General features: G+C 42.2%; 2 protein-coding genes across 2 annotated transcripts in view; both read right to left on the reverse strand.

Moving 5' to 3' along the window:
* Window positions 1–962: 962 nt before the first annotated feature.
* On the reverse strand, window positions 963–8,536 carry LOC120021669 (laminin subunit gamma-3-like). The gene is made up of 7 exons (XM_038965490.1): window positions 8,326–8,536; window positions 8,057–8,200; window positions 6,114–6,216; window positions 5,359–5,561; window positions 5,010–5,150; window positions 3,889–3,988; window positions 963–2,695 (listed from the first exon to the last, which is right to left on the reverse strand). Exons 1-7 carry the CDS (start codon window positions 8,530–8,532, stop codon window positions 2,433–2,435), a joined length of 1,161 nt encoding a protein of 386 aa, XP_038821418.1. The 5' UTR covers window positions 8,533–8,536; the 3' UTR covers window positions 963–2,432.
* Window positions 8,537–11,871: 3,335 nt separating this feature from the next.
* The window catches only part of lamc3 (laminin, gamma 3), a 235,332-nt gene continuing 230,576 nt past the window's right edge, over window positions 11,872–16,627 (reverse strand). Inside the window, exon 21 of the mRNA XM_038965701.1 lies at window positions 11,872–12,010. Within this exon, the coding sequence (XP_038821629.1) occupies window positions 11,872–12,010 (139 nt within the window). The remainder of the gene's footprint in view (window positions 12,011–16,627) is intronic.

The raw sequence follows: 16,627 nt of genomic DNA on the forward strand, positions 1-16,627 counted from the left end.
ACGTTGGCCCCGAGAGTGCCTGGAACCAGGAGTCCCTGTTCGACACCTTCCTTCATGGATAATCAGAGGAGATTAAAGACAAGCTCGCAGCTCGGGAGTTACCCTTGGACCTTGACTACCTCATAGCCTTAACCCTAAGGAGCGATGGTGTCATGCCCTGATCTTTTTCACCTGTCTTTGTGATTGTCTCCTCCCTCCTCCAGGTGTCGCCCATCTTCCCCGTTATACCCTGCTCAGCATATGTGGGAACTCCCTCAAGACTGTTGGAAAAGAATTCCAGGTGAAGCTGGTTAAGAGAATGCCAAGAGTGTGCAAAGCCGTGCCTACTTTGAATAATCTAAAATATAAAATATATTTTGATTAACACTTTTTTGGTTACTACATGATTCCATGTGTTATTTCGGAGTTTTGATGTCTTCACTATTATTCTACAATGTAGAAAATAGTAAAGATAATGAAAAACCCTTGAATGAGTAGGTGTGTCCAAACTTTTGACTGGTACTGTATATATCATTACCCCACAGTGGGTCAACAACACACAGCAAGTGATGTTCTCTGGCTTGCCAGGAATTCTAGTGATTCTTTGTCTCCTCCGTGTGGTAAATGCAATAACTGCATGGAGGTTTTATGTCAGTTTCATCTCCAACAAGTGATCCAATATTGAACAGAAATATAGTCCCATCAAGTCTGAAGTTAATGTAATAACAATTTTATTTATATAAGGCACTTCTATCACTGCTTTTCATCGTCGATATTTGACTCAGTATACATTTATTATAGTCTTGTCTATGGCTTTGGCAATTGCTGTGCTAGTTTATTCAATAGTAGTAAACAGCACCAATATGTGGCCAGAAAGAGATATTCCAAAGAGATGTTGTTTACAAAATCACACGAACATGCGCGCGCACACACACACACACACACACACACACACACACACACACACACACACACACACACACACACACACACACACACACACACACCCACAATCCATTTTATTTTCATTTTTTGCTTTCAACAGTTTTTTCTGGCTATTATCTAAACACAAAACCAATCATATACTATTTGTTTTCTGACAAAATACAATCACCTGCTGAAATGGAACATCGTCTTTGCAGAGGTCCCATTTCTATATTTTCCATAATTCAGCAGGTATTCCAGCCTCAGGTACCCACATAGAACAAACAAACAGTTAGGCTGTTTTAGTCCTTTCCCATTTGCCAGACAAGAGAAGATAATTTGCTCAGAGAGAGAAAGAGAGAGAGAAACAAAGAGAGAGGTAGAACGTTTTAGAGAAAAGCGAAAAAAAAAAGAAAGAAGATTGAGGAAAAGCGAGGGGCACACGCAGAATCCCAAACTATGTGTGTGTGTGTGTGTCTGTGTGTGTGTCTGTGCAGTAGAAGGCTGAACCCTACAGAGGGCAAAATGACTAATTGTTAATTATGGTGGGCTGATGAAAAATAACTCAAGTGTAAATGAATGTGTCAGATTGGAGAAGCGCCACAGCGCAGACACTCCTTCCCCCAAAGTGGAAAATCAGCATTATTTAAAACTTGATAGGACACACTGTGGGATGTGGAACAGGGAGCTAGATGACTGTTATTATTCACAGATTAATTACACTTCAAATGTTGTTGGAAATATGGAGGGGGAAATGAAATGAGAATGAACATAAACACTAAGGAAACAGGGCAGGGGTGATATGGATTTAGAAGGAGCGATGGAGAGAGGGGATTAAGAGGCTAGAACAGGAGAGAGGACGGTTAAAGCCAAAAAGGAGTGAGGGGTAGAATTAAAAGAAAGAACGTGATAATGATGGTGGAAGTTGAAAGGGGGCAATGGCATGGGAAACTGCTTATGGCTGCATATCTGCTAAATATGTGTATATGACCAATACGATTTGATTTGATTTAGTGCTACTGACGGTATCAGCCAGGTCAGTATACTATAGGTGAACGTTTGAAAAGTACAGAGACAAAGTGGTAGAACTGTGTGACTGTACTGCAGCAAAGGGGGATGCACAACCACAACCACAGTACTGAAGAACAAACTAAGAAGGATACCTGGATGATTCCACCTACACTCCTCATCTACGGCTGTGTCCCAAACGGCACCCTAATACCTATACAGTGCAATACTTTTGCCCTATGGGCCCTGGTCAAAAGTAGTGCACTATATTGAATAGGGTGCAATTTGGGACTCAGTTATTATCTCCCCTAAATAATTCAAACACCAGTGTCCTATCCACCATCTGTGGCCCTACTAGTCCTCTCTTTACCTTCCTATGCCCAATTAAAATTATTCTGGTCTAAGAAACATGGTAGGACCTCTCTTTTAAATCATTGAAGTGGTGTGAACGAGTGTGTATACACCAGGAAGGCGGTAGAATGCATGGAATAGGGCTCTAGTGTCCTCCTGGTGCCCCGATCCTAGTGTCCCTCTATCCCCGAGGCCTGAGGGCAGGTCTGGGGCAGGTGCAGGGCAATGTCCTTCAGACTGTCTCTCTCCTGTCTGATCTCCTGAAGGTCCTGTTCAAGGTGGGTCAGCTGGCTCTTCTGGTCCTGGGCGGCTGATCGTAGGGTCTGGATCTTCCCGTTCAGGGCCGGGCTCTCCACGCTGCCACGCAGAACACTCAACCGCACCGCCGTCTCACTCAGTATACGTTCAAACCGTTCCATCGCCACACTCCCATCTGTCAACAGAAAACAACAGAGTATTTGAGGTACTACATTGTACTTTCAGGAGTTATTTTGAAAAAGCGTGAGACACAGAAGGAGGGATGAACAGGGTACTTTAAAGCTAGGAGTATTGAGCAGGCCTACACTCTTAGTAAAAAAGCTGCTATCTAGAACCTAAAAGGGTTCTTTGGCTGTCCCCATAGGATAACCCTTTGAAGAACCCTTTATGGTTCCCAAAATAGTTCTACTTGGAACCAAAAAGGGTTTTCCTATGGGGACAGCTGAAGAACCCTTTTGAAACCCTTTTTTCTAAGAGTGTAGTATTAAACTTTTGCCATCAGCAGGGCTCTTGTCTTGTGACGTCTGTGTGCCACCATGTTGTGCCCACCCAATAACGGGGTTAATAGAGGAACATTTCTCCATCAGGATCGTGCCACACACCCTGCCAGCTGCAAGTGACTCCTAGTGACTCATTGACAGGGCCAGACGGGAACTGTGGAAAACCATTTAATCAATACCTGTACAGCTAATTTCTGCATTTAAATCAATAAAACTATAGCAATATTTTGGGGGGTTTAATTTTGATTAATTATACCAGTGTATGTATGAATTTATAAACTGGGTGGTTCGAGCCCTGAATGCTGATTGGCTGACAGCCATGGTATATCAGACCGTATGCCACAGGTATGACAAAACAGTTATTTTTACTGCTTTAATTACGTTGGTAACCAATTTATAATAGCAATAAGGCATCTCTGAGGTTTGTGATATATGGCCAAAATAACATGGCTAAGGGCTGTATCCAGGCACACCCCCTCGTGTGTTATTGCTTAATTATCTCACTCCTAGAGTTTTGGGTTGAGGTTAGGATAATCCTTCTGTGTCTGAGAAATCCATTTGGACCAATTTACTAAGGACCATTCTGACTTCTCTTCCTGACATACGACTGACTGGATGGAAGTCAAGTCTGATCAGTGGCGAGGGCAGTAACATGTAAGTGTAGATGTTTCTGGCTGATCTGACGTGTTGCATTTGTTACTGCATGAAATGTTACTGCATGAAATGTTACTGCATGAAATGTCCGTGCATCCCAAATGGCATGCTATTGTTCTTCTTTTGACCCGATGGGCCCAAAAGTAGTGCACTATATTGGGAGTAGGATTCCTTTTGGGACAGACAAAGTAAACGTCAGCAGGTTTGAACTTACCTATTTTACTGACGAGCTGGGTGAGTGTGAGGGAGTAGGCCTCAAGCTGAAGCTTAGCTGTCTGGATGTTCACCTTTACACTGGCCAGAGACACTACAGGCTGGTGATCACAGAGGGAGAAATATACAGTGACATCACGTGCATAGATCAGGGCTTTCCAACCCTCTTCCTGGAGATCTACCATCCTGTAAGTTTTCAGTCCAACCCTCCTTTAGCACATCTGATTCTACTAAGTAACTGTTCACCAAGACCTTAAAGCTAGAATCCTTAGTTTATACATCTGTTTCTGGACTTGTTTGATATACTGTATACCCATTGATTCTTAAAGAATATAACTTTTAAATGCCTCATGAGCCGAGATCAATTGTCGTACTCATCAGACCCCAAAATATATATATATAAAAAAATCACCCAATATTTGTGAACAACGAAAATGTAATCAAACACTGTATAGCTTCAAAACATGGTTAAAACGATCATGTTGATATCATGGATGGTCAGTCCTTGCATCCATAGCTCAGTCTAGGAATTTGAGAGTGGTTGCATTTCTCCAGGCCCATCCCTCAGCTTTTTACCAAAACAGAGGCGGGCAGGTACGGCGACAGGACTAATCAGTTGGATGGCCATTTGATTTCTATAGAAGGGGGGCAGGTTTTTTTCACGGTACCTCCACATTTTTTTAAGGGTGTTATAGTAAAGACCATAGGGGGCGCATGAGTTTCAAGTTTGGGGCTTGAAGCTTACAATTTATCCTACCATTTCTACTGATCTGCATGCCAGTTATGATTTTCAAATGCGTATTTTAAATGGACCAGTTTCATTTCAATAACAACGTTTTAGTTTCTCAAAATCATTGTCACGTGGTTAATCATAAAAATCTGAATTAAAAGGATAAAAATCTAAAAGTTAAAATTCAACTTATGTGAGAGCACCAGCCTCTGCCGTATGGACACAATGTGAAACATGACAACTATAGTATCCTTAACTAGTTTGACCATTCTCCTCGATTTAAAAAATCTCTCTCCCTAATTTCTGAGTCATGTGTTTTGGTTATACCTCTACATTGAGTTGTGCTTGTGTCTGGGTAGTGTGGTTGATCAGTGGCTGTGTTTTGGTTATACCTCTGCGTTTAGCTGGGTTTGTGCGTGAACAGTGTGGTTCTCCTGCTCAGCCAGCTGCTGCAGGGTTATGTCTACAGATGAGCTGAGCTGGGCAGACAATGTCCTTGTGTGCTTGCCCTGGGTTAGGGTGGCCTTGGCTTCCTGGGCTCAGAGAAAAACACAGACAGAGGAATACGAAGAATAAAGGAAAGAGACAAATTAACATGGTTTCCGAGGGGTGAGGTGTGTTATGTGAATGGAATTTCATTGCTCAACCCACAGGGGGAGTTGGAAACATAGCTCACGCATGCACACACGCACAACACACACACATCTATGCCCCCCCCCCCCCCACACACACCATACTTACTTTAGACAGGGCGTTTGCGGTGTGTTTTGCCTGTTGTGCGGTAGCGTTGGAGAGGGTAGCGCTCTCCAAGGCAGGCCTAAGGACTCGCTTGGTCTGGTTCACCTTCTTACTGACGTCTTCCAGAACCTTCTCCCTCAGCAGCCTCTCCCTCTTCAGAGCAGCGTTCGTCTGGGCCTGCCTTTGAGGCCACTCTCTCTGCATGTCTGAGGGATGGAGAGCGGCAAGGCAGGTTGGCCAGCGACATGGTTACAGAAGTGATAATAACTGACAATGGGTCGTGTAAGACTATTCTATTTGATTTTATTTCACACAATCTTTGTACTAGTAACACCGTTAGTGAGAAAATATTACTTCTAGTTCCATTCCACTATATTCCATTTTACTCAGATTCCCCTGATGACATTTCCAACAACTAATCCGAAGTGGCACCTGGTTTGTATTATCTTTTATAAACAGTGAACATATTATTATAATGAATTGAAGGCTGTGAAACTGAAAGTGCATTTGAGACCACAATCGCAGATGCTCTTACTCCCCACACAACATGACAAGTGGAGCGTAACAGGGTGAGACACATTCATAATGGTTACATTTGGGTTATTGTTGTTTTTATCAGTATTATTTTTTCTCTCTCGATTTGATTGGAATAACTCTGTGGGCTGCTATTGCAGTGATGGGGATGCGAGGACTAAGCAAACTGTCGGAAATGTAAAACAACAGCAATGGAAACAAATACAAAATGTTGTAAATGTCACCTTCCAGTTCTCTCCGCAGGGTAACGGCCTTTGACTCCACTTCCTTCCCTGTCACCACCGATGACAGGGCAATGACCTTTGACCCCTGGGCTTGAACTGTCAGCTGCAGAGGCACCAGGGATGGAGAGAGAAGGGCGAGTGAACCTCACAGAACCTCAGGGACATGAGTGACATTAGACTGCACAACAACCTGACCAGAAGCATCTACCATCTACTGCAGTGTTTTTCCGAACTCCAGTCCTCGAGTACCCCAACAGTAGCCTACAATTTGTATTAAGCCCAGACAAACACACCTGATTCAACTTGTCAACTAATCATCAAGCTCTCTATGAGCTGAATCAGGTGTGTTTGTCCAGGGCTACAACAAACATGTGCACTGTTGGGGGTACTCACTGGTGTACCAGACACCCCCATAGCCCCCGCAAGGCAGGGGGGAGGGGCAACGAGCTCTGGGGGCTCATGTGCCTGTCATCGATGTCACACAGTAACCCCTGTTTTTTGGGCTTCAAGAATGTGACTGATCAAAGTGCCTCAGGCTTTGAAAAATACATTATTGAACTGATTCAAAGAAAGGGGAATTGCTGTGTTCAACGCTATGACGGCGCCAGCGCAATCAGACAGAGCCTAATGCTTTGTTCTTAGGTAGTTCTTTACTAGTTTTAGTTTAGAAAACGATCTCTCTGCAGAAGCGACAGTTACAGGGATGGTTAAAAACAGCTTGATTACCATAGCAACATTAGGGAAACTGGGCAGAAGGAAGTGGTGAACAGCAGTTCTGCAACATCTTAAAATGAGCCTCAACAGGTTATGAAAAGAGATTAACTGTACAGGAAGCTCTGGGGACAGGTCATCTGGATGCTGGACAGCCAATAAATTGGCAGATGCGGACAGACTATCGTCTTTAACAGTTCTTGAAGGCAAAAAAAAAGTGGATTGCGATTTCGTTCATACTGGTGAACCGGCGTTGTGTGGTGGCAATATAAACAATCCCATATCTCTTGTACAGTTTATGTTGCCATGCAAGTCTAAGCTTTAATTGTGTGCAGCCCAATGGACATATAATGCACAATGTCTAAGGAAAGACGGTCTGGTTGTATAGAAAACAGTCGGGCCCGCAACCTAGGCCTACAGGCCGTGGTGAAAATATTTGAGCACAAAAATACAAGGTGACGCAATCGCATACTGGAGCTACTACAGACAAGCACAGACACATAGAAACTTTTTTATAAGAGACATAAAGAGAAAAAGAGACAGACACAGAGAGAGGAAGGAATACTTCAGGAGAATTGTTAGGCTATTTGATGTGTAATTCTTTATAAAAAGTGTATAAATAGCAGCTAAATACGAGCTATAGATAGTAGGCTACACTGCATAATCAAACGATCCCTAGTAAGCTAGTGTTTTGAGGGTGGACTGACTGTATTATTTGGCATTAATAGGATGGGTTTAGGCACCACAACTTCCCATCCAAGCTGGGAGATAGCGCAAGGGTGGCTCATGTCGTGCAGGTTCATGTAGGCTATACAGGACAGTTGTATATTCTAGAAAAATCTATTGGTAGCTTATTAGTATGCAGTTGCATCGAAAATGTATTATACAATCCGCATTGTTTGATTTTCCAACTTGTATTACTGAACAAGTAATTACATTATTGCCGCCAGCCAGCAGTCTAAATGTCAGCATTGCGGCACCTTGTATAGCTTTGTGAATTGTCAGGCTTAACATGAGAAAACACGAATGATGCAGCCCCCAATATCTGTAGTTTACAGACTGACACTGCATGTGGATTATGTGTCAATTATTTTGTCTATTGGTACAGTGTATTCTGTTTATTGTTGTTAGCACCATTTCACCAGATCAAATATCGGTTACATGTAAATAAATAAATAAAGGCAATTCTGACGTCATGATCTACTGTAGTGTGAAGATAAAAAACCCTTTACCTTGTGCATGTCCTGTACGGCAGCAATGTTGTTGTGGGCGGTCTGTATTCGAGGCTCCATCTCCTCTCTGATCTTACTGGCCAGTTCTTCTTTAGACTGGACATGGAACGCCAGCTCAGATGTCCTGTTGCTCAGCTCAACACCCTGAGGGAAGGGACGCACAGCAGTGATCCATTCATCCATCATTCCATCCATCCATCCATTCCTTCGGTCAGTCAACTTGAGAGTACAATGAATTTTTGTTACCCCAGACCCTCGTAGCCACTGACCTCTGTTTGGTTGGCACCCGATCTGAGGCTGGGGTCTGATTGGTTGGTTCCTGATATGGGGTTGGGCATATTTTTGGACAGCTCCAATATGGAGGATGTGAGGTTAACAAAGGCAACCATAATCTCAGCAGACTCCTCCTCCAGAGACAGCTGATTGGCTAGAGTCTCATTCACCTGGGCCGTCAAATTCTCCTTCATCTGCTGCATGTCTGCCATTCTGAAAGAGAGATAGAAAGGGAGAGAGAGAGAGAGGGTGGAGGGAGAGAGAGAAAGAGAGAAAGAAAAATAGAGAGCGAGAGAGAAAGAAAGGGGAGGGTGAAGAGGGAGAGAAAGAGGTTAGATCGTTCAGTGTTTTGATTCTTGAGTGTCCCTCATATTTATCAATGGACACATGTATACACACACACACACTCCCTGATTTCTACCTACCTACCCACCCACCCACCAAATTGCTCTGAAAGAATAACAGAATTCCCCAGAACCAAGCAGACTAGTGCTGGTATGAAGGAAATCAATTTCAAGTTTCTTTGCCTCCCACCCACTCCCACCGAGGCGTGGCCACCAGAGGGATTTGCATTTTTTCGTTGAGCGTTTGGGATAATCCTCAGAGCAATCTCATGCTAAGCGATGCTGCTCCCTCCATGCTGCTACTCCATGAAAGCAATAGGCTTAAAGAGGAAGGAATAGAGCTGTTCCCCTGTGACTAAATGTCTTACTTTCTCAACCAGTGTGCCTTAAAGAACTGCTAAAAAGAGGCAGATTTATGACATTTTGTTGTGGGGCACCGCTACAGCTAACTAAACCACTTCTAGGCCCTGTTTGGGAAAAAATATATAGCATGACAGAGGAGCAACAAAATTGTTGGAAATTAGGTACTGTGTTCAGATATTGCTTCAAGGCGCAATGAACATCTCTTAGGGCTGTTTTTATCCTCTGCTCTGTGCAGGTTAACAGGCTTTTTTCGCACCTTATGTGGAGCCTTTAAAGAGAGACAGTGTTGGAGGGATGGTGCTGCAAGAAAGCGAGAGAGAAAGAGAGAGAGAGGGGAAGAGATAAAGAGTGTGTATCTGCGCCGTGTACTGTGTAGGTGTGTCTGAGAATGAATGAATTACATTTTATTTTCGTGTCAATTCTCCCCTTATGGGATTAGTTGACACAAACAAAAATGACAATCATTTACTGTGATAACTCTTCTTCCGGTGTTCTCTGCAGTGCACATTACATTGAGCGTAATTTTTAAAAATACTAATACAATCAATACATAATAGTAAATAGGGTTATCCAAACAATAATTATATCCCTAGAGCAGTAGAAAATATACATACAGTACATACGGAAAGTATTCAGACCCCTTCACTATTTCCACATTTTGTTACATTACATCCTTATTCTAAATTTAATTAAATATTTTTTTCCCTCTTCAATCTACACACAGTACCCCATAATTTATAAAATCTATAATGAAGTGAATAAGTGATGGTACAGAACGGCATAGGCAAGATGCAGTAGATGGTATCGAGTACAGTATATACATATGAGATGAGTAATGTAGGGTATGTAAACAAAAAAGTGGCATAGTTTAAAATGGCTAGTGATACATGTATTACATAAAGATGGCAAGATGCAGTAGATGATAGAGTACAGTATATACATGTACATTATATTAAGTGGCATTGTTTAATGTGGCTAGTGATACATTTCTGATAAATTCCCATAAATTTCCATTATTAAAGTGGGCTGGAGTTGAGACAGTATGTTGGCAGCAGCCACTCAATGTTAGTGGTGGCTGTTTAACAGTCTGATGGCCTTGAGATAGAAGCTGTTTTTCAGTCTCTCGGGTCCCTGCTTTGATGCACCTGTACTGACCTCGCCTTCTGGATGATAGCGGGGTGAACAGGCAGTGGCTCGGGTGGTTGTTGTCCTTGGTGATCTTTATGGCCTTCCTGTGACACCGGGTGGTGTAGGTGTCCTGGAGGGCAGGTAGTTTGCCCCCAGTGATGCGTTGTGCAGACCTCACTACCCTCTGGAGAGCCTTACGGTTGTGGGTGGAGCAGTTGCCGTACCAGGCGGTGATAGAGCCCGACAGGATGCTATCGATTGTGCATCTGTAGAAGTTTGTGAGTGCTTTTGGTGACAAGCCAAATTTCTTCAGCCTCCTGAGGTTGAAGAGGCGCTACTGCGCCTTCTTCACAACGCTGTCTGTGTGGGTGAACCAATTCAGTTTGTCCGTGATGTGTACGCCGAGGAACTTAAAACGTACTACCCTCTCCATTACTGTCCCGTCGATATTATGGTTGATATTATTATGATGCTCGCCTGTTGTAAAGTAATCTGTTCATCTTTAGCTTCTCGTCTGACTGCAGTTGTGATGTTTAATACCCCCCCCCCCCCCCCCCCCCCCCCCACGCAATGACTGTGATGATCAGCTGTTTTTTCATGAGATGCCGTTAATGGAATGAGTGGTACTGTGCCTTGTTAAAGTATTTACCAGTAAGGGTAATGGAATGAGTGGTACTGTGCCTTGTTAAAGTATTTACCAGTAAGGATAATGGAATGAGTGGTACTGTGCCTTGTTAAAGTATTTACCAGTAAGGGTAACGGGATAAGGTTTGAGGCACACTGGTTTCCTGGGTGTTCACTTTCCATTTGAGTTTCTAATTTTAGTATAGATACCTCCCTTTTGATAGACATGTGTAAAATATTGTTAACTATCATGAATAAGTGACAAAAGGAGTGGTAGTGTAGTAGAGTTTTACTATGTCTCTTTCTGCTTTTTCAGTGTCTCACAATTATCATACGTTTGACCTGTTGCATACTAGAAATGTGTCTGTTGTAGACAGACACGGTGTCTGAGGTTTGTTCTCACAAGGTCAGCGGGTGGAAATATTGGCTGAATGCCCAGACTGTGGTTGCCAGGTGTTCTCCTCCTCTGCAGCCGGTCACTGGGAGCAAACGCTTTGCTGAGAAAGGATGCACTTGGCTATCTTCGTGTAACCTGTAGCGATGGTATAAATATACTGATGGGGTAAAAAACCTCATCAGAGCTTCTGACTAAACTCCACATGAAGTGCTGTTTGTCTGTAATCTCTCCACCGGCATGAATAAACTTAAATTAATTTAAGCTTGACTTTGGGGTCCTTAGTGGTAATTTCCACGACAACTGTTTGTAGTTTCCATTTGTGTACATTTATTTTCGTCACCGTCTGAACACATAACGATCCACTTGGACTGGCCGACCAAGAGGTCAAGAAAGGCCTTGGACCAAGGTAAGGTTGTTGACTCCCTAGGCACATGTACATTCAACACCTAGGCGCATACGCTGATTTCTCACATCGATGCACATCTTAAATCATGTTACAGACCAGTTAACTAGACCCAAGACCCCTAGACATAACGAGTGCAGCAAAATCAGTAGGCTGGTTATTGGTTTCGTAACAACACATACAGAATTGTGAGAATCGCAATACATATATCGGCACCTAAGTATTGTGATGAAAGTGTGAAGTCCCTGGCAATTCCCAGCCCGTGTGTGTGATGCCTAGTTACTCACTGCTCCGTGAGGTTGCTGATGTATTCCTCAATAGACTTGTCCTCCAGTAGGTCCATCAGGAGAGAGTAGGTCTGGTTGGAGGCCATGAAAGCCTTGGTCGCTATAGCCTCTATATGACCAGCCATCTCTGTGTGACTGACAGACGGAGAAAGAAAGAGACAAGGAATCATATAAAATGTATACACACTACCGTTCAAAAGTTTGGGGTCACTTAGAAATGTCCTTGTTTTTAAAAGAAAAAAAACATCAAATTGATCAGAAATACAGTGTAGACATTGTTAATGTTGTAAATGACTATTGTAGCTGGAAACGACAGATTTTTTTATGGAATATCTACAGTTGAAATCGGAAGTTTACATACACTTAGGTTGGAGTCATTAAAACTCGATTTTCAACCACTCCACAAATTTCTTGTTAACAAACTATAGTTTTGGCAAGTCGATTAGGACATCTACTTTGTGCATGACACAAGTAATTTTTCCAACAATTGTTTACAGACAGATTATTTCACTTATAATTCACTGTATCACAATTCCAGTGGGTCAGAAGTTTACATACACTAAGTTGACTGTGCCTTCAAACAGCTTGGAAAATTCCAGAAAATAATATCATGGCTTTAGAAGCTTTTGATAGGCTAATTGACATAATTTGAGTCAATTGGTGGTGTACCTGTGGATGTGTGCCTCATTGCTTAACATGATGGGAAAATCAAAAGAAATCAGCCAAGACCTCAGAAAAACAATTGTGGACCTCCACAAGCCTGGTTCATCCTTGGGAGCAATTTCCAAACGCCTGAAGGTACCACGTTCATCTGTACAAACAATAGTACGCAAGTATAAATCCTGTTTGGGATAGGGGGCAGCATTTTCACGTTCGGATGAAAAGCGTGCCCAGAGTAAACTTCCTGCTACTCTGGCCCAGAAGCTAATATATGCATATTATGAGTAGAATTGGATAGAAAACACTCTGAAGTTTCTAAAACTGTTTGAATGATGTCTGTGAGTATAACAGAACTCAGATGGCAGGCGAAAACCGGAGAAAAATACAACCAGGAAGTGGGAAATCTGAGGTTTGTAGTTTTTCAACTCATTACCTATCGAATAAACAGTGTCTATGGGGTCATATTGCACTTCTTAAGGCTTCCATAAGATGTCAACAGTCTTTAGAACCTTGTTTGGTGCTTCTACTGTGAAGGAGGGGGAAAGGAGAGCTGATTGAGTCAGGGGTCTGCCAGAGTGGCATGAGCTGGTCACGTGCGCTCACGTGAGAGCGACCTGCGTTCCATTGCAATTCTAATGACAAAGGAATTCTCCGGCTGGAACATTATTGAAGATTTATGTTAAAAACATCCTAAAGATTGATTCTATACATCGTTTGACATGTTTCTACGAACTGTAATATAACTTTTTGAACTTTTCATCTGAACTTTCACCTGGACTTGCCCGCGCCTCGTAGGTTTGGATTGTGAACTGAACGCGGTAAAAAAAGGAGGTATTTGGACATAAATTATGGACTTTATCGAACAAATCAAACATTTATTGTGGAACTGGGATTCCTGGGAGTGCATTCTGATGAAGATCATCAAAGGTAAGTGAATATTTATAACGCTATTTCTGACTTCTGTTGACTTCACAATATGGCGGGTATCTGCATTGCTTGTTTTTGTCTGAGCGCCGTACTCAGATTATTGCATGGTTTGCTTTTTCCGTAAAGCTTTTTTGAAATCTGACACAGCGGTTGCATTAAGGAGAAGTATATCTATAATTTTGTGCATAATACTTGTATCTTTTATCAAAGTTTATGATGAGTATTTCTGTAAATTGATGTGGCTCTCTGAAAATTCGCCGGATGTTTTCGATGCACAACATTACTGACCATAAAGCACCAATGTAAACTGAGATTTTTGGATATAAATATGAACTTTATCGAACAAAACATATATGTATTGTGTAACATGAAGTCCTATGAGTGTCATCTGATGAAGATCATCAGAGGTTAGTGATTCATTTTATCTCTATTTCTGCTTTTTGGCTGGAAAATGGCTGTGTGTGTTTTTGTGACTAGGCTCTGACCTAACATAATCATATGGTGTGCTTTCGCTGTAAAGTCTTTTTGAAATCAGACACGATGGGTAGACTAACAAGAAGTTATGCTTTAATTTGGTGTATTGCACTTGTGAATGTATGAAAGTTACATATTTAAAAAAAAATGTTTGGGATTTTGCACGCTGCCTTTTCAGCGGAATGTTGTCAAGGCCTAGCCATAAGAAGATAAACACCATGGGACCATGCAGCCGTCATACCGCTCAGGAAGGAGACGCGCTCTGTCTGCTAGAGATGAATGTACTTTGGTGCGAAAAGTGCAAATTAATCCCAGAACAACAGCAAAGGACCTTGTGAAGATGCTGGACGAAACAGGTACAAAAGTATCTATATCCACAGTAAAACGAGTCCTATATCGACATAACCTGAAAGGCTGCTCAGCAAGAAAGAAGCCACTGCTCCTAAACCGCCATAAAAAAGCCAGACTACGGTTTATAACTACACATGGGGACAAAGATTGTACTTTTTGTAGAAATGTCCTCTGGTCTGATGAAACAAAAATAGAACTGTTTGACCGTAATGACCATTGTTATGTTTGGAGGAAAAAGGGGGATGCTTGCAAGCCGAAGAACACCATCCCAACCGTGAAGCACAGGGGTGGCAGCATCATGTTGTGGGGGTGCTTTGCTGCAGGAGGGACTGGTGCACTTCACAAAATAGATGGCATCACGAGGAAAGAAATTAGGTGGATATATTGAAGCAACATCTCAAGACATCAGTCAGGAAGTTAAAGCTTGGTCGTAAATGGGTCTTCCAAATGGACAATGACCCCAAGCATACTTCCAAAGTTGTGGCAAAATGGCTTAAGGACAACAAAGTCAAGGTATTGGAGTGGCCATCACAAAGCCCTGACCTCAATCCCGTACAAAAGCGTGTGCGAGCAAGGAGGCTTACACACCTGACTCAGTTACACCAGCTTTGTCAGGAGGAATGGGCCAAAATTCACCCTACTTATTGTGGGAAGCTTGTGGAAGGCTACCCGAAACGTTTGACCCAAGTTAAACAATTTAAAGGCAATGCTACCAAATACTAATTGAGTGTATGGAAACTTCTGACCCACTGGGAATGTCATTAAAGAAATAAAAGCTGAAAGAAATCATTCTGGCTAAGATGTATGTAAAGTTCCGACATCAACTGTACATAGGCGTACAGAGGCTCATTATCAGCAACCATCACTCCTGTGTTCCAATGGAACGTTGTGTTAGCTAATCCAAGTTGATAATTTTAAAAGACTAATTGATCATTAGAAAACCCTTTTTTAATTATGTAATCACAGCTGAACACTGTAGTGCTGATTAAAGAAGCAACAACACTGGCCTTCTTTAGACTACTTGAGTATCTGGAGCCTCAGCATTTGTGCGTTCGATTACACGCTCAACATGGCCAGAAACAAAGAACTTTCTTCTGAAACTCATCAGTCTATTCTTGTTCTGATAAATGAAGGCTATTCCATGCGAGAAATTGCCAAGAAACTGAAGATCTCGTATAACGCTGTGTACTACTCCCTTCATAGAACAGCGCAAATTGGCTCTAACCAGAATAGAAAGAGGAGTGGTAGGCCCCGGTGCACAACTGAGCAAGAGGACAAGTACATTAGAGTGTCTAGTTTGAGAAACAGACACCTCACAAGTCCTCAACTGGCAGCTTCATTAAATAGTACAAAACACCAGTCTGAACAACAACAGGGAAGAGGCAACCTCGGGATGCTGGCCTTCTAGGCAGAGTTTTCTAATGATCAATTAGCCTTTTAAAATTATAAACTTGGATTAGCTAACGTTCCATTGGAACACAGGAGATGATGGTTGTTGATAATTGGCCTCTGAATGCCGAAGTATATATTCTATAAAAAATCAGCCATTTACAGCTACAATAGTCATTTACAATATTAACAATGTCTATGCTGTATTTCTGATCAATTTGATGTTATTTTAATGGACAGAAAATTTGATTTTCTTTCAAAAACAAGAACATTTCTAAGTGACCCCAAAGTTTTGAACGTTGGTGTATATATACAGTACCAGTCAAAAGTTTGGACAACCCTACTCATTCAAGGGTTTTTCTTTATTTTTTACTATTTTCTACATTGTAGAATAATAGTGAAGACATCAAAACTATGAAACAACACATATGGAATCATGTATCAACCCAAAAAGTGTTAAACAAATTCTTCAGAGTAGCCACCGTTTTCCTTGATGACAGCTTTGCACACTCTTGGCATTCTCTCAAACAGCTTCACCTTGAATTATTTTCCAACAGTCTTGAAGGAGTTCCCACATATGCTGAGCACTTGTTGGATGCGTTTCCTTCACTCTGTGGTCCAACTCATCCCAAACCATCTCAAATTGGGTTGAGGTCAGGTGATTGTGGAGTCCAGGTCATTTGATGCAGCACTCCATCACTCTCCTTCTTGTTCAAATAGCCCTTAGACAGCCTGGAGGTGTGTTTGGTCGTTGTCCTGTTGAAAAACAAATGATAGTCCCACTAACCGCAAACCAGATGGGATGGCGTATCGCTGCAGAATGCTGTGGTAGCCATGCTGGTTAAGTGTGCCTTGAATTCTAAAGAATTCACAGACAGTGTCACCAACAATGCACCCCCACACCATCACACCACCTCCTCCATGCTTCATGGTAGGAACCACACATGCAGA

The sequence above is a fragment of the Salvelinus namaycush genome, chromosome 26 (genome assembly GCF_016432855.1).
Source record: "Salvelinus namaycush isolate Seneca chromosome 26, SaNama_1.0, whole genome shotgun sequence".
Classification (NCBI taxonomy): domain Eukaryota; kingdom Metazoa; phylum Chordata; class Actinopteri; order Salmoniformes; family Salmonidae; genus Salvelinus; species Salvelinus namaycush.